The following is a 23,726-nucleotide window of genomic DNA, read 5'->3' on the forward strand; positions in this document are numbered from 1 at the left end:
GCGCGAACACCCGTGTGTGAGTGCAGGCCGTAGTTAGGACTGTAATTAGTGATTCTGCGGGTGTGTGCGCGCATGTGTGTGTTTGTGTGCGTAAGGGTCTGTGGAGTGTGTGTTGAAAACAAAGCGCTAGCTGATAATGTGTCCATTGTGGCGGGTGCATTAAGGCCCTCTTTGTCTCAGGGCCCACAGGGCTAATGATTCTCTAGCAGCAGGTGAGAGGGAAAAAGCCTCTCTCTTTCTCTCCCTCTCTTCTCCACTTGTCTCTCTCTTTATCTTGCGTTGGCTCTCTCACTCTCTCCCTTTTGCTCACTTGTTTTTGTTCTTCAGATTTCCTCTCTTTCGATTATCAGCTTCTCTCTTTCCACCTTTCTCTCTCTCCCTCTCTCTCCTGCTGATGCGGCCATTAGGCTGAGCTGCCGCTGCCTTTATTACAGCAAATGGACTTTAAATGAGCTTTATTGTCATGTTGGCCAGCCAACTGAATCCCTCTCTCTCTCTCTCTCTCCTCTGCTCCCCCCTCCTCCCTTAAACAGAGGCCCCCAGCATTGAGAGGCTGTTGTCAAAGGACTGGAAGGATAAACTTTTGGCCATGGGCTCAGGGCACATCGGAGAAATTAAAGGTATGGTACGACTAAATAATGAGCTGGACCGAGCTGAGGAATTCAATGAACCCTTTGAACCTGATTGATGCAAAATTCGCACATCTCTGATGACCACTGAGATTAAACTCAGAAATCCTCTTCAGATCTAACCTCACAATCCTGAAATTTACATATTTTCTTCAGTATCAAAAGTAATCCAGGTGATTATCATCTATATACAAGGTTACAGTACAAACAAACTGCAAGTATGAGTTTTCATGGTGCAGATTTGACAAAATGTAAAGAAATATAGGTTGAAAAAACGGCGTGTAGCTCACAGCTAACTCTCCATGGCAACATTTTGCTTCCTGTTAACATCATTCAAAGCATGATGGGAACCCTGCTGGCAAAAACTCACCACATTAACATCCCAAACGGATATAAGAGAAAGAAAACAACAGGAGTGGTAAAAATCCATGAAAATGTGCTATTTTCAGCAGACTTTTTGTCATTAGTAAAGCTAAGAATACCATCTACATAGTTCTTATGTCCCTGGAGTACTGACACACCATAGCCATTCATACATAAACAGATATTTAGTGTTTTAAAAACTTGAAAAAACAACATATGGTTCAAAGGGTGAAATTGAACCGTAATAAACTGAAATTGACCAAACTCGACTCAAATGAACTGAGCTGCCCTGAACCGATCCGAGCCGGCCGCTTCGTCTCATGTTTGACCAACATGTCAAAAAGTCAATGACATCCCTGCTAGTCTACCAGCTTTGTGTTAATCTCGGTGGTTAATCACCCATTTTATCCACACCAACCCTTCTTAACATCCGCGAGCGAGACAGACAGAGCAGGATGACGGAGGGGCTGGAGGCAGAAAACAAAAAGGGAATAAGAGAACTGCGATGTGAATAATATGCGAGAGCAAGAATCAGCCAGAGAGAAAGAGAAAATGAGAGAAAAAGATGTGAGAGAAACAGAGAGAGGTGGAAGAGACTGGCTATTATTCCCTGTAACTCCAGGGCAAAGTCGCCGTTCTCCTCCAGTAATTGAGCTTCATTAGGAAGCAAAGCAATATGTAATCAAAGAGCCTTGCGGAGCGGCGTGGCCGTCGAGAGGGGGGCTCCATTGATCAAACCCCCTTTTCCCAGCTCCCCGCCGCGCTGACATTTCTGTGTAGGGGCGTCCCGCTTGGCGCACCACACACCAACAGCTGGGGAGCAATATCAGGAGTATGTATGAGTGCATTTGTATGTGTATGTGTGCAGCGGAAGTGCATGTGTGCCCGTGTAAGTTGAGTGTGTGCAATCTTTTTTTGAGTGTGTGTGTGTGTGTGTGTCTTAGACGGTGCTTACATAACAGTGTGTGTCTGTGAGTGTGAGTGTGTGCCTATGATTATGAAAAAAAAGCAAGAAATATATGGAAAGTCAAGTGTCTGTACACCAATTTGCGTTCACAGCGAGTGTGTGTGTGTGTGTGTGTGTGTGTGTGTGTGCTGTTCTCATTTGTCAGTGCATCCCTTGACTTTTTTTTTTTCCCCCATCGAATTCCATTGAAGAGCTTTTTGTGGGGAACAAAGTGATTTTGAGCCACCGCCTCCTGCTCTGTCGGTCTTATTGAGAAGCGACATTGGTAAAAGGCCCCATGTGGTTCACATAGCAAAACACACACACTCTCTCTCTCACACACACACACACACACACACACACACACACACACATACAACTCATAGCACTAGAATAAATATCCCCACTGTATAGTGTCATTAACATCATGCAATAGAAAGTGAAGAGTGACCGGGAAGATTAATCTCTCAAACTCTTGGTTTCCCTTTAAATTGCCTCTCACACTTCTTCACACGCTACGACAGTTTCACATATACAGTATGATTATTAAAAGCCATGTGAGGTGCTGATGGACATACAGTACTCGAAGCAGACGTGACCATGGTTTTTATGGGTTAAACATCCCATCAAATAGAAATACAGTTATATACAGTAGATATCTTTGCATCACTGCTGAACACATCTGGTCTCTCATCTGGAAATTTTGACTATAATTTGAAATAAAGTTCTGTGGTGATCAGAAATATACGACAGACACATCAGGTCACTGAAACTCTTCCTCCAATCTGTTCTCCTCTCAGTTATTGTTCACATGAATGCATATAAATATACTTCTTAGACTTTCTAAAAAGTCTTCACTTTTCCCATCTACCCCTCTTGCACCCTTGTCTCCTCTTTCTTCTGTCATTTCCCTTCTTCTATCATATCTTTCCTTCTCCCTCTTTTCTCTCCTCCTTTTCTCTCCCACATCTTATGTCAGTGTCTTATCCTTTCTCCTCCTCTCCCTACCTCCCCTCTTCCCTCCTAGGCCATCTCTTCCCTACTCCTCCCTCCTTACCAGGGGGGAGTTATCAATGCAGCCAGGGGCATTAATTAGCGCGGCAAACACGGTGACAAGTATTACATTGTTACAAATTGGTTAATTACGCCGTGCGCGGGTGCACGCGCCGGAAAGAGGGAGTCGGTGTTGGTTCGGCGGGTTTGTAGGTAAGCAGAGTCCGTAACAATCTGCCTAAGGAGGAATGTGTGTAAACCGATGGAGGAAACCAGTTATCGATCCACCTGCCTGCCTCGCAGCAGCTGAGGAAACAAGCCGACGCGAGCTGATTTATGGGGTCACCGCAGAAATTCTGAAAGCCTTCTAGACGGGAAGGAAAGAGAGGGGAGATACAGGGCAGCTCGCGTCCACGTAGGAGAGTTTCTAAATCTCGTCTCAGTTAGGAAGCGTGTTGTGTTCTTGGATTCTTCTCCGCCTGCAAAAGCTCTGGTTTACTGATAAAAGATCCACAGCTGAGGGGGGTGGGTGGGTGGGGGGGGGGATTGAGAACAGCTTGTGCAAAAAAAAAAAAAAAAAAAGAATAGCCCGGTTGTCTTCGTTTTTCGCACACCTAACTATCCAGACTGCTGGTTAAAGGAATGTTCTTCCACCTCAGCGCACACGTACACACAGTTTGGCACAAAAGTACCAGATTTTACTGTGTTTGCATTTGTGCATGTGCGTGGATGTGTGTGCGAGTAAGTGGGGTGGGGGGGAGGGTTAACCCCAACAAGGAAACCCCTCAAAGAAAGACTCCTTTGATCCATCGTTTCACCTTTACAACCCCCCTGCCCTTTTTTTCTCCCCTCTCACTTCACCCCTTTGCCCCCTTCCTCCCCACCCCTTCACCCCCATTTGAACAGGCCAACGTTTTTAACACAAGGCTCTTTCTTGTCTTGGTCAAGCTTTGGCTATATACACGCACGCACGCACGCACACACACACACACACACACGCACGCACACACACACACACACACACACACACACACACACACACACACACACACACACACACACACACACACACACATGTTTCTCTCTTTCTGGCTCTACAAAGGTGGGTCTGTGAGTTAGGACAGCGGCGTGTTTATTTTTCCAGCGGCCAGTGCTCCCGACAGTTGCCTTTATTGTTCATTGTTGGCGGATGGATGGAGTGCGGGGGGAAGTGAGGGAGGCGGGGGTGGGGGTGTCGGTGGGCAGTGGAAGCCGGGTGGGTGGAGAGGGGAGGGGAGGGGGCGGGGGGTGTGCATGAGGCGGCGGCTACCAACAGGGAGGACAAATGGATGGCTCTCACCTTCCCGAACGGTCAAAGGGCAGGTCAGGAGCCGTGGCTCCTCTCTTTGCCTTTACTCCCTCCATTCCTCCTTCTCTCCTTCTTCTCGCTCCCCCCTTTTCACCCCTCTTGTGTTCCTCTTTCCTTCTAGTTTCCCTCTCTTTCTTTCCTTCTTTCTTCCTCATCTGGTTTGACTGGCGCAGGAATGTGGCCCTGTTAAAGGTAGCAGCTGAAGAACAATGGGGGATTGTAGTATTCCACACACACACACACACGCGCACACACACAACAAAGGCATGTAGGCAAACATTGGTACATATGGCCAGACATGAGCACACACACTCATACTGATTGTGCCTCAGTGTGCCTCTCTCTAACTACATCCTGTTGAATGATTTAGGCCTTGTGTGGAAGTGTGTTTGTGTATGTGTAATTGTGTACGTGTGTGTGAGTGGTGTGTGTGTGTGTGTGTGTGTGTGTGTGTAATGGAGCTGGTATGTCAAGATCGGAGAGGTCAAGGGTCAGGCCATGCTAAATGTGAGCAGGAGGTTGGCTGACTGCAGGGTAAACACAGACCAGACACACTCTCTTTCTCTCTTTTTTCCACTCTTTTTCACCCCCCCTCCACACAAACACACACTCTCTCACACACACACATACACACTCTCTCACACACACACATTTGCTCTAAATAAAGCTTGATAGCTTCAGACCAATCCTCAAATTTACCCGTAAATCAGTGCCAGTCAAATAAATTTGGATTTTACTTTAGGTTTAAGTGAGAAATGTACATTTTCAAACCTGGCTGGAGATTTATTTTGTTCGTTAAACATATGAGTCTGGCATTTGTTTTGCCACCACATTTTGCCTGTTTACAAATGTTTCCACTGCCAGATTTTTTTATTTTTTTTTATTTCAATGAGGCAATAAAGGCAGTGATGGATGTGGTCTGAGTAATCACTCCTGGCTTTGTGTGCCCAGGAAACTGAGTCAACATCTGGTTTTACAACTCTGCAGCACACATATCCACTTGCCAAAAGTGCACCTTCCGTTGACATGACCCCTCCTATCGTCCAAAGCCCCTAACCAGTCATATATTAGGTTGACCAACAAGCCATGGATAGCTATACATGGCTTTGTTGTTCCTTGCATCTCCATTCCTCTGCCTCATGCCTCTGACCTCTAACCTCACCCCCACCATCCTTTCTGGCCTCCGGATAGCCATGAAAATTTCACAAGGAAGAAGAACACGGCATGACATCCCAGCTTCACATTTTGTACTATTTCCAACCTCGTCTGCTTCTTATTTTATGTACATTCACATCTTTACCTTTCAGAATGCATCTTTTCTAGTGAAACCCTGTTTGCAGTTTGCTGTACATTGTGATGTTCCTGCAGCTGAAACATATTCTGCTTGAGCATCAATTTAATATTAACTGTAGAAAAAATGTTTTCAACTGCAACAACTTTCAACTGCTTCACAGTTTCTCTTTGCAAAATCAGACTTTCTGAGTGTACTATAAGCAGACATCTTTAAAAAAAAACCTGGAACTCTCCTTTCAAATGAGGAAAGCAGTTTCATAGCGTAACCTCAGCCGAGTCTTGCACTCTTCTTCAAAGCAGCTACCGTCTCACCTTTGACCCCCCCCCCTTCCCCCCTCTCTTGCCCTAGGTACCCCAGACAGCCTGGCGGAGAAAGAGCGCCAGCTTATGGGCATGATTGGCCAGTTGAGCAGCCTGAGGGAGCAGCTCCTGGCGGCCCACGAGGAGCAGAAGAAGCTGGCTGCCTCGCAGATGGAGAAGCAGAGGCAGCAGATGGAGCTGGCCAAGCAGCAGCAGGACCAGGTACAGTACGGGAGCACGCTGCATGTCAAGGGCTTCATTTGGAAATGCTCTGTACTATGGCTATGCTACAAGAAGTCCCGATCCATCTTACGGTCGCAGGTCATTTAGTCATGAGAAAAATGACCTGCAGTGTTTGGTACTTATTTGAAATCAGATCAGTGCTTTTTAATGATATGCTCAAATCCATGAATGTCTTTATTCTTTAGATAATCCACCATATTCCAAAATATAAACTTCATAGGTTGATTTTTTTTCTTTTTTTAAAAAATAAATATAATCCCCTGCAGTAATGCCACCAAGAAAATATCCTGCACATATGTCGTGTCTGACCAGTAAACAGTAAACAAAAAGCACATGATTGGACGATGATTGATGTGGAATTTCAAGCTATAGGTACACACACACACACACACACACACAGTGGTATGTCATTGTGCAGACACACAAATGCACAAACACAACTAAAAATCACAAATGGTCATCATCTAAAGTTTAAAACAGAAGGTGTGGTCGAAGCAACAAATCACGCAGGATCTTTCTCTCTTCCACCCCCCCTTCGCTCTCTCACATACATAAACACACACACACACACATACATCTCATATAGTATTCACACAGCCAGAGACATGCGCCTTTGGCAGCTTGAACACAGGGACACTGCACAGGAATGAGGTGAGGGTATGTAGTGTTGGAGCGGATGTAGCTCAGACACACACACACACACCAAGCTCCCAGGCGAGAGTCTGCCAGGTATTTGCATAGAGAAGGGTTTCCCTATTTGTTGTGCTTTTTAGCTTCTGGTAAGCTTGGGTTTACAAAGAGAATGAGGTACTCACACACACACACACACACACACAGAGAAACACAGCTGTAAGGACAAATCACCTGTGACAAACACAATGCCTTACAGTGCTGTTGGCTGCATCTCTCACCAGTGCACACGGACTGAGTCTGTCTGTACGTGGATTCCGCACACATCAGTGTTTCTGCTCTACTCTATGAGCCACTGGAGAGTTTCTGTTGAGAAGTTAATTACATTTTAGGCATGTAGCTGATGCTTTCATGCAGAACAATGAAAAATGAAAGCAAAAAGTGTAAGCTTGAAATGTGAGTACAGTGACATTACAAGCAACTAAAGTAATCATTGCAAGATGTGATGAATTGATGATGAGTAATAGATTAGATTTTAAATAAGAAATCATTAAAGAACTTGGAAATGACTAAAATGAAAATGTTTTTTTTAGGTTAACAGCATGTCAAGTCTATTGAAGTCTATTGAAGAAAAAACCTGCCTCAATTTTGACTTGATAAACAGGTTGAAAGAATTTTATAAACCCAAAAGTTCACATAATTATTTCAACCTGTCGGTGATCCTTCAGTCAAAGAGAAAGTGGAAGAAAAAAACACATGAAGACTTCATTCAGACAAGTTCTAGTTCTACAATATTTAATTTTGCTAATTGACAGAAAAAGCAACATGACAGATAATCCTCTAAATGCACTATTTTCACATGTCAGTAAGACTTGTTTACATGTCAGTAAGTGTGTCGGTGTGACAGTGTTGTCCAATTGGCTGTGAGCTGAGCCCAGATGAGATGAGGTCTTTAATATTTCATACCAGGGCATCGACCCTCTGTCGTGCAACTGGGGCCTCAGAGACCTGCAGCTGTGTCGCGTCTCCCACAGGCCCTGCACACACGCTGCACACACACGCACACACACTGTATACATATATATATATATATATATATATTCTAATAACATGTTGTGTGTTGTGTCCTCAGATTGCCCGGCAACAGCAGCAGCTCCTGCAGCAGCAACACAAAATCAACCTCCTGCAGCAGCAAATCCAGGTGAGGCCGTTTCGTGTGTGTGTGTCCATCCACGTGTTGATGATATGTGTGTGTATGTATGTGAGTTTATGCATCTTTCATTGTGTGTATGTGTGTGTATGTGTGTGTGTGTCTGCAAGGCCCCACAAAAGGCAATTTTTATGATTGTGATTGTTGCAGATTTTCTTTGCTCAGCCATCAGCATTTGGAGGCTGAATCAGCGTTGTCTTATAAAAGCCCCTCCTCCCCCTCTCTCTCTCTCACACACACACACACACACACAACATATGCAATCACATAAAAGTGGTCAGTCTGCTTGGAGAAATCAGAAGCAGTGTGCTGGCTGGTGGCAGTATGTGTGTTTTAAACCTTTATTTTATTTTAAAAATCAAAGTCTGTTCGCCAAACTGTCCATGTAGGAGGCTTCGCTGATGTTTATTCCATTGTGTCTGAGTGATTGTGAAGTTGTTTCCACAGATAGAGCAGTGCTGTAGACTGGCTCGGGAAGAAGCTTAGAACAAAAAAGCTGAAATTGGTTAATCTTTTATTTAAACTTCATCTCACAGGCAAAAAAACATCTCATCACATCCCCTAAAAATATGCAACGGGCTACGTCGGTGGGGTGTACCAGTAACACACTGATATGCTATCAAGGAATTCCACTTTGAGTAACGGATCCATGATTTTAAATGCTTTTCGGATGCAAAACCACTGCACATGCTATTATGAGGAAAGATTTTACAACACTGGAAAGTGAAATTTGTGTAAGCTGACTTCTCCAGAATTACCGCCTTCACAGGAAATGCAAACTCAACTGACTCTTTGTTAGGAGCCTCTTTGTTATGATGACGTTGAGCAAATCTAATGGTGTGGGATGTTTTATTTATTTAACCTTTGTTTAATCAGGAAAAGTCTCATTGAGATGAAAAATCTCTTACAAGAGCGACCTGGCCAAGACAAGCAGACAGGCACAATCAACAGGGTTGCAGACATAAAAAACATATAACAATTTACAATGAAAAGTAAGAATAAATTACAGAATCATAGAATATTTTAAAAAATAAACATTCATCAGTATTCGTTGCAAGTCATCAACAGCCAGATGTGCCTGTCTGCAAGTCATTTAGAATTACTTTAAATGCATCCAGTGAGACCAACTCCTGAAGATTCAGGTAGTTTAGCAGCTGATTCAAAGCAGAGGTAGCATCATAATTAAACGCCCTTTTTCCCCAGTTCAGTACAAACTTTAGGGACAAATAGTAGGAAGAAGTCCTGAGAGCGAAGACAATAACTTCCCATACTTTTCTGAAGGATGTAAATCTGAAGTAAGATGCAAGCAGACCAAGAATGGCCTTATAAATAACCTTAAATAGCCTATAAAGTAAAATAAAAAACATGAAATATTGCAAAGTAAATCAACTAAAAAGAGCTTTTGAATGTGAATCTGTGTCTTACTCTCAAGAGTAAATTGGTGGGTATATATATGAAACACTTAAAAATGGAAGTATTGTCCTTTTGGGTGCTACACTGGAGTCTTTATATTGGTCCAGGTGGCTTGGAACGAAAAGCCCAGGCCTTTGTAAAGGCAGATGACACTGAATTTTGAGCTTAGAAAGCCAGGCTTTGTATCATAAAGAGACACCCTGTCCAAGAAGGAACACACACACACACACACACACACACACACACATTCCCTTTCCCCCGAGAGTTTAGCCATACACAGTTTGTGTGATAAGAGACCTTGTGATAGCATGTGTGTGGGACGTGTGTCTATGTGTGTCCAAGATTTTGTGTAAAGCAGCTGTGTTTATTTGCTTTGTGCAAGTTAAATTCTGAATTGTTCGCGTTTTGTCTCTTTTGACACAAAAAAAAAAAAAGAGAGAGAGAGCACATGTTTGTTTCTGAGGATTTCTCTGTGTGTTCTCGAGCGTCCGTTCTTCTTCATCCATGTGTATGTGCGTGTGCGTTCACCGCAGCTGTGTGTGTTAAGCTATAAACACGTCCGCTCATGATTCACTCCCTCACGACCCCGCCGAGACAAAGCTCTCTTTTCCCATGACTTTGCAACCTTTTCCCAAACAAGCGTCTCTCCATTGAACGGGACCAACAATAGTTTCTCACAAGCAGGGGCAGCTGTAGGCAGCCTCGTTAAGAGAGGGACACAATCAACAGGGGCTCATCGCAGGAGAGCAAAACACACACACACACATACATGTATACACATCAAAGTATGCACAAACACGGACAAACATACGAAATATACGCCTTCGCTCCCTCACGCGCGCACGTATCGCAGAGCAGTCACAGAGAGCGCTGCACACTCTGCCTGATGATCAAACACACACTCATCATCAAAGACTTGGTCGAGAAATACACTGCTTAATCATTCATGAAGAGATTGTCCGCACAATCCCACAATACAATGGCCTGCCAGAGAGAGGGCACCAGGTTCAGTATGTTGGGGTGTGTGTGTCCGTGTGTGTGTTTTGTGTCTGTATGATAAGCCCCTTGTGATTGCATTTCCCCCTAACGAGGCTGAGTTCAGCTGTCCCCTTCGTGTTCGTGTGTGTGTGTGTGTGTGTGTGCGTGTGTGTGTGTGTCTGCGTCCTTGGCTTTGTTAGGCCCAAACCCCCAAAGGCCTGTGAAGAATGCTTTCAACCGTCCACTTGGAAGAGGTGATGAAATGAAACGAATAATCAAGCTCATGAAAAAGAGAGGAGAGTGACACACATCCCTCATGAAAGGAGGACAAATTATTTATTGTCCTCTCGTCCGGTTTCCTTTTTCTTCTTTTTTTTTTTTTCCCTCTCACCCTGAAACCCAAATCAAGCTAGCAATATGCGTGTTAGCGTCCACTATGTAGGCCAACGGCACTCGCCGAACGTGGTGTGAGCCGACGGTTCATTTAAAGAGGCAGGCATAACAGCAACACACGCTAATGACTTACAGTATACTTACACGCGGACGCACGCTTTCATTGTGTTAACACTCATTAGTGTTCAGAAATCAGTGATTGGCTACTTTCTTGCTCTGACTAATTGATTCTACCTGGAATTATCCATGAATTAGCATCAATTATGATCCATTTATTTTGACAGACACACACATTTACATTGTTTTACTGTTTTTTTATCCACCCTAACCTTGGCTTAACACTAAAATCCACATCCTGACCTTAAACTAACCTTAACCTTAAACTATAAACCTCCAATCTTAACCCTAAAATCCAAGTCCTGACCTTAAATTATCCTTAACATTAACCACAACTACTCATAATCTTAAACCTGAAACCCTAAATTTGTCCCCCAGGTTAAGTAAGGATCAGGAAAAGTGACCCTAACTTTGCCAAAAAGTGTTCAATCTCAGGGTAGAACAGAACTTACTCTCACAAGAATTACAAAACAAGAACATGTGTGCACATAAAGACATGCAGACACACAAAACACACACACACACACACGCTTCTCTACCCCCTGCTAGGGGCCTTCTTGTTAAGCTCGAAGGGGTGAGCACATTTCCTCAAACTTGCCTTTGCTTTCCCTCTCGTCTTCTCTCATTCTAATTAAACGACTTGTCTCTGAGGCTCCCCCCGGTGTTGCCGGGGACGACTGTTGCTGCTGTGCGGGGAAGCGCGACAGGGATGAAAGGAGCTCACCTGCCGAGCGGCTCAGGGCTTACCTTGAGAACGTGCACACATTTTCATAGAATAGAAGCAAGACTCACACACATACACAATGTATATTGGAACAGAGGGGACACGAGTGTGTCCTGCCTAATGAATCAAAACTCACTCAACCAAAACACACACACACACACACACACACACACACACGCTGTCAAGTGTGTGTCAACTCCTCCACCTCTACCTCTGTGTGCTGTCTTTCATCTCATCAAGCACCAGCGTTGCTATAGGTGGGAGACGGCGAAGCAGACACAGAAGAAGAGAAAGTGAGAAAGAATCAGAAAATGAGTAAAGCCACCTGATGCTTTGACTGGTTTAAGAGAGGCCAGACGCGCCGGCGACAGCAGCTAACAAGCTCTCTATTAAGGCTAACCCACATTGGTAACTCAATCACATAGACACACATACACACACACACACACACACACACCCCTCCAAGTGTAATACCTGATGCGGTCACAAGCTCGGTCTCTATCCGCATCAGATGCTGCTCACTCTGAAGGGGAAACAAAAGTAAAAACACTAGAAAGCATGCTTTTCATTCATTTTCACACATTTACAGTATACCACATACATGCGCGCACACACACACACTAACACACACACACACCTCTGTACTCTGTGCATAGGAGCGGCTAACCCAATTGCCTGTGTAATTGTTTAATCACTCCCATTACACCGCAACCAGTGTAATTTGTGTTTTCCTTACACACTGTATGTGTTTATGCGCACGCACATACACATACACACAGACACACATGCACTCATGAACTGGACCACAACCAACCAGCCATTCCCACTGAGACCCACCCTTCCTCACATGCTTTCTCCCTAGTATCCACACACACACACACACACACACACACACAGACGTACCTGTGTTTGTGTGCCGCTGCCACACGAGCCCGTGCCCCTACATTCACAGCAGGCTGGCCTCTAATAGCCCTTGTCCATAGAAAGTTAATGGACTAATATTAAAAGGCAGCTATCTCTCCCTCTTTCTATGTGTCTCTCTCTCTCTCTCCAAATTAATTATTGGTTCTATCGCTCGCACATCCCCTCTTCAGCAATAGGTCATCCAGGTCTTGCATTAATTGCCGGAGCATATGGTCGCCAACAGATTTTAGCTGTGGGACTCGCACTTTAGCGGGGGCTATTTTTTCGCGCGCTCAGATGCGAGCCATATTGTGCGGCGCTGGCAGCTATTGTTCGGCGCATTAACTTCATAGAGCTAATTACTCCCCAATAATAACTTTACCTTGGAGTTTTTAGCGCACTGCGTGCCAACCAACCTGTTTCGCACCCCATATGTTAATTAGCGGCCACATCTTCATTATGCCGCAGCGGCGCTTTAAGTTCAAGCTGTGCCGCCTGGCGCGTGGTGAACGCAGCCTCGACTCGCTGCCAATTATCCAACTCTTGCTCCCCTCTCCGTCTCTCTTCCTCTCACTCTTTCTCTCTCTCTTGTTCATTCTGTTCTCTCTATCTGCTGTTTATTTCCTGAGAAGTTCTCTCGCCAGGGTGAATTGTCGACTTCTCTCTTTCTTTCTGTCCTCTTTGCCCCTGTGAAAGTTCTCAGGAAAAAGTTTCACACTTTATCTTTATATATTCTTTTTTTTTTTTTCTGCTCAGAGTATTTTTCTTTGTTTTGCATTCAGTTATCACTGATTAGAAAGAATTAGAATTTTCTTTTTTTTTTTTTCTCAAATGAGTTCCAGTTTTGTTTGTTTCAGGTTTCTTTGTTGGATGTGGAGGAGGGGTTCGCAGATAAAAAGCGAAGCCCCCTTATTCTCCACGTCGGCAGTCTACAGTAGCAGCAAGCGTGATGTTTTGTCTGTGTGTGTTGTAGGTTTTCATGTTCGCTTTGGGCCTGATGTGAAAGAGAAGCTGAGGAGTGCATTATTCCCCAAAGCGCCTGCTGTTTCAGATGTGCCTTTTTCCTTTATGTGGGATCTGGAGATTGTCTGATAGATCTGGCCTCGCTCTCACTTTGCCTCTCTCTGTGTTTCTCTCAACCTCACTTTCTCTCACAGGCTTTTCTTTCCTCCTGTTAGTTCCTCGCTTTGTCTCTGATTCTCTGATTTGGGAGAGCTCTCTCTCCCTCTCATTTCTCCTTCTTGGTTTCAAAGTTTACATTATGATCACGAGGGTCATAATCCACTTTAAGGTATTGCATTATTGCATATCCAATATAAGGAGAAACATCAGATTAAGTCATTTTGTAGATGGTGAAGGAACGTAAATGAGAAGGAATGCGCGGGGGGCCGCGGTCAACGAGGGACTGATCACCTCTAATATCATATGATCCGCTTGTGAACAAACACGTTTTGTAGTTTTTTTGGAGTCCTTTGTTTCTCCCTGTTAGCCTCAACTCGCGCTGACCCATGTTTTCTGCCTCATACGTGTGTGTTTGTGTGAATTACCCTTCGAAGGTCAGCGTGTGTGTGTGTGTGTGTGCCAGTGAGCATGCGAGGCTCTAGTGGTGCCGCTCAGCAGCTCAGCAGCTGTTACACACATATCTAACTCAACTATTATAACAGCACCATATGTGAGGGAATGATTCTCCATGAACCACTCTCTGTCTCACTCTCTTTTTCTATGTGAATATTTCTCATTTCATTGTGCCTTTCTCATCACATTTTCTTCTTTTTTTTTTTTTCTACTGCTTGATCTTCTTATCCCATTGTGGAGACTTACATGTATTGTGCAACAGTTCTGTAGGCTGATTAATGTCTTCCTATTGTGCGCAGGCTTTTTGTTATGAGATAGAAAGAGAGGCAGAGATAGAGAGGAGAAGCCGGGGATGCTATTAAGGATCTAGTGTGATATTTTCATTTTCAGTCGCAAGGAAAGAAAGCAAAGCCATGTGCGCACACACACACACACACACGCACAGACGTCATGTAGTATATGTGCCAGTGTGTCTATGTACAGTATGTATTACAGCTGCCACAGACTCCTCTCCTCTCTTGTTTCCTCTCCTCTCCTCTTCTCTCCTCCCTACGGTACATTACAGCACTGCTAGCCAGCTCCACTCCAGCATATGTCCAATTAGGCCTGAAAGGCAAAGCGGAACTGTTCTGTCTGTGATTCGTCCCCGCGGGGGTCCTGTCCGAGCGTCGCGCTGGAACGCCTCTCCCTTCTGATCGCGCGGCGCAGGCAGCACGGCGGTTTATGGTTAACCAAAATGGTGGAGTAATTATTGTTTTTGGTGTAAAGGGGGGAAACAGGAGCCGCTTGAAGAGAGCGCTATTCCCCTGCGCTGTGATAGTTTGATTACAGTGCTGCTGGCTGCCGCATGCCGACACACGGGAGCGGGAGGAGGGGGAGGAAGCAAACACACACACACACAGACACACACACAGGTATTTACTGTAGACAAGCATGCATACGCCCAGGGAAACTTGAGTATACACACACAGGCAGCCTCTCTCTCTCTCTCTCTCTCTCTTTACCTGTCTCAAGCACTAACCGCTTCAAGTGGCCATATCACTGAGATATTACCTGATTGTACCGCCGCACCACCGCATCCTTATGATTGTGCAGCCATCTCTAGCCATTTCCATCATTCCAGATCAATTTTCCACATCAAACAGCTTTCACCTGCCTATTATCCTATTCAGCCATTACTCCTCCGCCCTCCTGGCAAGTAAGAGAGACGGAAGAAGGGGGAGACGAGTTGTAAAGAGGGATGGAGCGGACAAAGTGCTTTGCAATCAGGAGGACGGGTCAAAAGGCCCTAAAGCCCCTACCAGGGATTTGATTTAAAGGGGCATTCCACTGATTTTACACGTGAAGTTCAGTTTACTCGTCTTGAGGCGTCTTCTGTGTCTTCTGAGGGAGCTTTCAAAAAGTCTGAGAGACACGGATGATGTCAACATTGGACAAATACTCTGCAGACACCGCTTATTTAACCAAAGTTAAATTGGTGAGATTATTAAATTTTCAAAAAATGTGGCAAGAAATGTGTTTTATCCAACTGAGATGTAAAAATCAATGTACTGAAAAAGAGAAGAAGTGATGAAGGCTCTCTTCTTCTACTTTTTCTTTTCATACCTGCAATATCCTTCAGCTTTTTGAGCGAGATAAGATGCCTTGTTATCCTCCCTCTCTCACCTTTTTTCCACTCTCCTCCTCCTCCTCCTCACTTCCTCTCTCCTCATCTTCTCCCATCTTTCCTCTCAAACTGTCAGTCAGTCCATCACACGCAAGTCTTTGTGTGTTGTTTTTGGCAGAACGCTGTTTAGTGCAACCATCTGTCTCCTACTTCTCTCTCTCTTTCTGTCTCCCTCTCTCTCTTTCTCTCTCTCCTGCCAAAGCCACCCATCGGAGGAGCTTTTTTCTGCTTCTCCTTTTAAAATCCTGGAAACCTTGTGAAGTCGTATGGCTCTCTGCCGACGGGCGCGCGGAGACGGTTGTGTCTGCGTGTGTGTGTGTGTGTGTGTTTGCGTTGTTGGTGGGGGGTGTAGGGGGGTGGGGGGGTGATTGGGGAGGAGGGAGAGAACATCATCTTCCAAATAAAAGGAAAGGGCCAGCTGTTGTGAGAGTTTAGTGAACTGTCCTTATGACTCGCTTTTGTCTTTGAATCGAGAAGATGGAGTGTTTACACTGTGTGTGTGTGTGTGTGTGTGTGTGTGTGTGGCTTCATTGGTGTCTATGTAGACTGATGTCATATGTGTGTTCTATATATATTACATGAATATATGTATATGAGCCTGAATGCATATGATTGTGAGAAATGATGTAATTCGGATGTAACCGTAACTGTCTTCAGAATGGCACTTAAGGCTTTTTCTGGGATCAGTTACACACACACATCACTATTTTTAGCATCATTGTGTATATTGTTTTGAGTGCATGTTTATGTCGTTTATCACTGTAGGTTGGTTACTCAAAGAGGCGTTAAGTGTACGGATGGTAATGATTATATCTGTTTCCTTCTCCCTATTTATCTTCTCTCTCTCTCCATCCTTCCTTCCTCGCTCCCTCTCATACTTCCTTCTCCTGACTTTATCCTCATTCATCAGCAGGTCCAGGGCCAGCTCCCTCCGCTGATGATTCCTGTCTTTCCTCCGGACCAGAGGACTCTGGCGGCGGCTGCAGCCCAGCAAGGCTTCCTCATGCCCCCTGGCTTCAACTACAAGCCTGGCTGCAGTGAGTGACATCCACATACACTTACATACATTCCTAAATCGGTGCCAATTTCAGAGTATAAGTAGTTTGTTTTTTTTTATGTGTGATGATTCAATTGTTTTTCACCAAGCAAGGTAGAAACAGAGTTTTCCCACACAAGGAGTCAGATTGTTTCCCAAAAGACGAGCTCGCCCCTACAACAACATCTCTCTCTTAATAGAAAAACCAGTCCAAATACACCCTTCCTGTTTACACTCTCAATCTCTCTCTCTTTATCTCCCTCTCTCGCTCAGTCCTTTTGGCTCCTTCCTTTTGTCTTGTCTATTTTTTGATATATAAAAGCAACAAAATGCAGGCGTCCTGCAGGTCTTTTTTTTTTTTTTTTTTGGCTATCACGCTCCGGCTGTGTGGCAATGTGTTGTTTACCATGATAGAGAGAGAGAGACAGAGACAGAGAAAGAGGGAGAGAGAAGGGTGGGTGCTTGCCAAGGGGATGCTGGGAATAAATGCACTGTGGGGGGGGGTTAGCAGAATGGGGGGAGGGAGGGTGGTGATGTGACCTGCCCCAGGTTCTCCTCACATTAACACGGGACGCAGCCAGAACATGTTTCCAACACAGCCCACACACACTAACACACACACACACACACACACAAACGTCCAGGCAGCCAGAGACGGCTTTGTGGTACTGCAAACACACAAAAAAAGACAAATACTTCGACACAGATATATGAGCGTGCACGCAAACCCGAGCTAGTGCGTGATGAGTCCTGCTCCCCCCTCGCCGCCCCCCCCTTTAGAGTTTCACAGCTTCCCAAACAAGTCCATTTCATTTTAATTAGTGCCATCTTCACCCACGCCCACTGCCCACGTAAATACCCTGTCAAGTGGTGGGCTTGTCTTTTCACTGCCTCCGCCAACTCCAACCAGACTGGCACGCTGTGCCAGGCTGAGCCGCCCCTGAGAAAACTCTCTGGCAACTTTCAAAGTTGTTGTGAGTTGATGTAGTTTGGTGCTGTAGCTCTAAATAGGACATGTGTAGCATTGTGCTCTGACATATTCTCACGGCACTTCATAGCTTTGAAGATATGAATAGATTTTATCCACAGAGTGTATGTAGGTCTGCACTCAGTGGCTGTCATGTTTTAACACTTGTTGAACAGTAACACAATTTTTCTATTGTCCAAGCTAAATGTGACTGTTAAGGTTTGTGAGAACTTTTTGTTAGCAATCTTGGACAGTAAAAACTAAATACGTGCAAAATAGAGCTACATTTTTAGGTATGACATGCTGAAAAAAAATGAAAAACCTGATTTTGACTAAGATTTACATGGTCGAATCCTAAATGCATGTGGTTTTTTTCAAATGTGACCTTTGCACTACTGTGCATGTCATGTAATTTTTAAATGCTTCAAAGATGATGCTGAAATGCATTTAAGCATTTGAAAAAGTAAAAATCCACACCCACGTGAAACTGATGACGTTTTTGCATCTCGCTTCCCTGGATCCGTCTCCCGTCTTTAGTCTGTTTGCCAGTGAGAAATCTCAGCCTCATCCGCCGAGGTCGCTGTCCCCAAGCCAAGAGCAACATGTTTGCTTTCCTCCGTCCTTCTCCCTTTTGTTACAGCGACCCCCAGGAGGAGCATAAATATCCACCCAGCTCATGTTTGTCTAGGGAGCGAGGAGGAAAGACCCATCTCCTAGAATACACAGTCCTGAAATAATTCTTTAATCCCTCCTGCCCTCCCTCCCCGTTGGAGAAAAGTATGTCTCAGCTTTGGGTTTTTTTTTAAGAACCAAGTTATATGGGAAAATATGTCGGAAGGAAAGTCTGGCTTATGCCAAGCTAGGACACATGTACACTCACACTCATTTACATGGGCACATACACACAATAGAAGGTCCTGATCCAGCCAAGAGGCTGACCGCTGTGCTGAAGGTTCAGGTCAGAAATGCAAGGTCAAGCCCTGAGAACATTCCCAAGTCTTCATGAAGAATGAAGTCTGCTCTGTGTGATAGTCTGACCTCCATGTACTGTATTTTGGTTAGTGGGCATGTCCAAATGCAAACCAGTACTGTAAACAAGCACTTTCTAGTCAGTATTACTTAATTCTGGACAAATTCAAATTTACTTCATATTTCCTCTCCTCTATCTGCCACCACCCTCCCCCTCCTCCTCCCCTCATCTCTGACCTTTCTCTCTCCCCTTTTCTTTCTCTCGGAGTAATTACAGCACGGCCTATCTGCACCTGGTCACTAATAATCCACACTCGTCCTTTTCCTCTGTTTCTTTCTCCCTGCACTTCTGTCATCTCCTCCGCCCTGGTCGTCCATCTATCTCTTGATTTATCATCCCTGACAGAGGGGGGGGGGTTGGGTGGGAGAGACGGAGACGGAGAGGTGGAGAGTAGCTCGTGAAGAGAGAAAGATGACAACAAGAAGGAAAGCAGAAAGTAGGAGACTGAAAGCAGCACTCTCCCAACAAAGCAGGAGAACAGACAGTTGAGAGAGAGAGAGAGAGAGAGAAAAAAAAAAGAGAGAGGAGAGAGCAGCAATCGGCAGTGGCGGCTCTTAATTACGGCGCTGGGGCCGGCTTTATCAGAATCCCCTCACCTCGCTGCTCTTTGTCAGGGGGTATTAAGGAGGAGGACACACAATCAGGCTTTTCATTAAGGCCCTACCGGCAGCGCACACAAAGGACGGCTTTAACAGCTGCAAAGAGGGACTCAGGTGGTGGTGGGAGGGGGGTTGATGGGGGTGAGGCGAGGGGAAAGTGAGGGACGAAGGTGGGATGAGAGGGATAAGAAAAAACAGGGTGAAGGGAAAGGGAGGGGATGCACATGCAGACAGAAATGGATGGAGATAGAGAAGAAGGATTGTTTATTTTTATCATTTTAACTTGCTCTGGTTCATTCTAAATGTCATGTGACACTGGTGTGTAAAAATGCAGCATAACCAATCACTGCTTTTGATTTGATATGAATATAATAGATGCTAAAAAAATGTGATCTATTGTTTTCTTCAGGTGACCCTTACCCTCTCCAGCTCATCCCCACAACAATGGCTGCTGCTGCTGCTGCCACACCAGGCTTGGGACCCCTACAGCTCCAGGTAAGACAGCATTAGTATTAATAAGTGTCCACTCACTCTAAGAGGGACTGAAGGAATAAGAGAGGGGGAGTAGAGGGAGGAGGGGAACTAGCTGGCTTCATACAAGTGTTAGGTTTGGTTGAAAAAGTAGAGAGATTCTCATATGGATGAGGCAGATTTATGGGCCAAATATATACAGTTAATTACAACAACTACTGGAACTGTTTGGATATCACGTATTGATGATTTATGGCAGCAAAACATGCAGTTTTCCTTTTCACTTGGGTGGTCCCAGTGGGAATAAATCCCTCATTGCTGACAGTGTTCACATCACGCACTGCCCACTGAGCTATACAAGACCACAAACACTGCCACAGGGGGCGAGGGGGTGGAGGGGGGGGTTGTGGGGTAGGGGGTGCACAGCTGTCACTTTCAGCCAAAGTTTGGACAGTGAAGTGATCTCATAAAAACAGATCTTCATGATCAGAGCTCAAAAATCACACAGAATCGACAAGAGTAACCCTGGCCTTCGGCTCCGTCCTGCTACGGGAAGTAAACGGGGTTGAAGTCAGAGATGACACAGAGGCAGAATGTGATTTGACTGTTTGGTTATCTTCATGATCAACATGATGATTGTGTTTTGTCCTGTCTTAACACATGCGCCCGAACACACAAAGAAGGAAGCGTTTTCAGACAGAGCCTTCTCTTGACTCACCCTGGTTCAAAAGTCACAAAATTTCACTTGAATTTTAAAGCCAATGTTTTGTTTCATCGAGGGCTGTGATTGGCTAGCTGTACGACACAAAAGAAAAATAAGGATCTGGCTCTATTTTCCTGCCACAAGCAGCGATGTACATCAAAGCTGAGGTTCGCAGCTACGAGCCAAGCATGTTTTTATGCTACAAATTTCAAATAAGAATCGGTGACAGTTGACAATTAGATTTTTTTTTGGTTGTTTTTTCTCATTTTGAGATGGAACCAGACTTAGACTAAGCTTTAGAATGATGAAAAATGGGCATCTTCCAAATCGAATCAAGACAATTCGATTGGGTCTCTTACAATTTTAAGCCACGCAGGTTTAAAGGGTCAGTATATGCATTCATACAGTAAGTTCGAGAAAGTGGTCTGCTTGTTTGCTCTGCAACCGTGTCGTAAATCTGGAAGCCAAACAGTGAAGAAGCAAGAAAGCAGAACAGAGATCACACACACACACACACACACACACACAAAAACAGAGAGGGAAAACAGTAAAAAACTGAGTCAACATCTGTTATCCCACTTAAGAGGAGGATGAGTCTGACTTTGGTCCTTTTCCTGTCTGCATATTTAGAATAAGTGGCCTATCGCTCGGTAATCCTGACCCGCAGGATCACCGCTCATACGCTCACTTTCTCCCTCCAACTCTCCCCTCCCCTCACCCCCCCACCCACGCAGACAAACATACACGACCAGACCTCACATACTTCCACTCGGATCCACGTGGGCTTTGGGGCCCCCCTCTCCCTGGGGTTAAGAGCTTGCGCGGGCGTCCTCTCAGTTGCCTGTCTGAAACACATTAACCTCCAGTGTTGGGCTCGGCCTCGGTACAGGCTGAACTTGCCCCCCCCCCCCCCTCGCCGCCCGGCTCCCTGACACGCATTATCATAAAATATGACGCACATGCTCACACACACACACACACACACACACACACATAAACAGCTGCATTGACACACATATTTTCATGTATATTAACCGGGGGAGAGCACATCTTTTTCACTTACCGCTCTCACACACAGGGAATGATGGGAAAATATGGGTTAAAGGTTAGGCAGAGTGTGTGTAATACATTTGCACCTGTCAGCCAAACGTGCTGCCCCATATGCTAGACACTACAGGGAGAATAGAATAGCTGTGTAATTCTATCATGGAGAACGGACCCCGCTGTCGTCACTGATTTCATTATTACTCGCTTTGTGTGCGTGCGTGCGAGTGTACGGTGTGTGTGTGTGTGTGTGTGCGCGCGTTTGTGTGTTTAGCCCGAGAATAATGTCCTCAGTGCTGTTATCACTGCTTCAATCTAGCCGTCCATATGTTCGACTGTGTTCAGACTCACTCAAAATCAACGGCTTTGTCCACCTTGCAATTGGATTTTTTTTTTTTTTTTTCACCAGCAGGGAGGGGCGAGAGGACATAACAAGTGCAAAAAAACATCTCACTAGCAGATTTCCTTCTTACAATCCTCCCAGAGAAGCACACATCCATCCACATGCACGCTCACACACACACACACACACACACACACAAACACACAGTCACAAGTTGAGATTAAGGCTTTGTCAGAAAGAAAGAGATTTGCCGAGGCTAACACAAGTACAGATGTCTCAATGTGGACGGATTTCCTTTGGGATCGTCTCTGCGCCCTCATTTGATAAGGAGGTGTTTCCGTCGCCGAGATGAGACACGGCGGTTAGCTGGGGCCTCAGGTCGCCACGGCAACACAGTGGTTTGGCAGACAGGGCGCAAGCGAACCCACTTAGTCCAGACACACACACAATTAGATATAGAAAATGAAAGATTTTCAGATACAGTACACAATAAACTCCCAGCTGCATTCAAGAATGCATGGAAACACACATACACACACTCACACACACAGCCGTTATAGTGTGTAGTGTTAATTATTTGTACACACTTGGTAATGTGTTGCTGTCAGGTTACCCTCACGCAATGTCCCCTGTGTGATGCGTGTAGTTTAAAACTGATATAATCTTAATTTCTTTATCCAAAGAGTTTTGAAAAGAAGTCAGGAAATGTTCCCAGTCCACAGAAGAACTATGTAACCTGGTACAAATATGAAAAAGGCTAAAATTGTTTTAGTTATATGCAACACATATGTCACAGTGGGTTTCCTATATCAGGCAATGAAAGGAGACAATGTAATCTGGTCCAGGTCATGACCTTTGGCGCCTCAGTACTTTCAACAGGCTTTAATAGACTTACTCACATGGACAACTGATACAATGGTATCACTGTAGGGAGCACACACCCTTATACTATACAACATCAAAAATATGTACTGAGATGTCCTGACTTCATCTCAAGTATCGGTCTAGCCCAAAAAAAACTATTACATTTGCCTTAATGCAACTCATTAGCTTCTTTTGTTAGAGCCTTCCTGCCTGGTACATGCCCATGTCTGTACTCGACGGTACTAATTTTAGATGTAGGCTTTCTGATTTTAAAAAAGCCCGAGCTGAAATAACCCTGGTGACATCATCACATGACATTTTGGAAAAGCTTTTGGAAGGCTTCCTCCACCACAAATTGGTGGATTGTCCCTTTAGAGATCTAGACTTGCACAGACTGAATAAGGACAAATCACCAGAATCTCAATTAAACAGAAAGAGTCACAATTCATGACATAAGCTCAAAAAAATATATGTACATTTAGATAAAACGCAGACAGATTTATTAGGATATCCTGATATTATGCCACAAACATTTTTTTTATGCCTTTAACTTGAAAATTTCTTCTTCTTTGGGATAGGAATAAATATAAAGATGGATGTCAGTGAGGCATAATGACGCGTGACCTCATTGCACAGTTTAAAAACTGTATACATAGAAAGAAAGCAGACTGAGATGAAAACTCTCAAAAGCATGGCTTTGAGTGAAGTGCAGTTCTTAGAAAAAAAATGTATTAATCTCTCAATGATTTAAAGCTCTTTCTATGTTTGAAACATCCACCATAGAAATCAACAGAGTAGCTCTTACAGTCAATGGGAGCTTAACACAGAATCCTCCACAGAATGTTTTTCAAGGCAATGGAGGCTTTGGAGTGTACAAGGTTGGCATTTAGCATCTTAATCTGGGGGATGAGTGTGACATTGTGCATTAGAGCATGTTAATCTGGC

At 44.6% G+C, this 23,726-nt stretch overlaps 1 protein-coding gene and 1 long non-coding RNA gene across 2 annotated transcripts in view; one reads left to right on the plus strand and one right to left on the minus strand.

The window, feature by feature from the left end:
- The window catches only part of LOC121890466, a 150,082-nt gene that overhangs the window by 64,079 nt on the left and 62,277 nt on the right, over positions 1 to 23,726 (minus strand). The window lies entirely within an intron of this gene.
- Positions 1 to 23,726, plus strand: part of sox5 (SRY-box transcription factor 5) — a 92,904-nt gene that overhangs the window by 47,241 nt on the left and 21,937 nt on the right. Inside the window, exons 4-8 of the mRNA XM_042402740.1 lie at positions 534 to 620; positions 5,922 to 6,094; positions 7,878 to 7,946; positions 16,635 to 16,761; positions 19,766 to 19,851. Coding sequence (XP_042258674.1) covers positions 534 to 620; positions 5,922 to 6,094; positions 7,878 to 7,946; positions 16,635 to 16,761; positions 19,766 to 19,851 — 542 coding nt within the window. The remainder of the gene's footprint in view (positions 1 to 533; positions 621 to 5,921; positions 6,095 to 7,877; positions 7,947 to 16,634; positions 16,762 to 19,765; positions 19,852 to 23,726) is intronic.

This window comes from Thunnus maccoyii, chromosome 23, assembly GCF_910596095.1.
Source record: "Thunnus maccoyii chromosome 23, fThuMac1.1, whole genome shotgun sequence".
NCBI classification, from domain to species: domain Eukaryota; kingdom Metazoa; phylum Chordata; class Actinopteri; order Scombriformes; family Scombridae; genus Thunnus; species Thunnus maccoyii.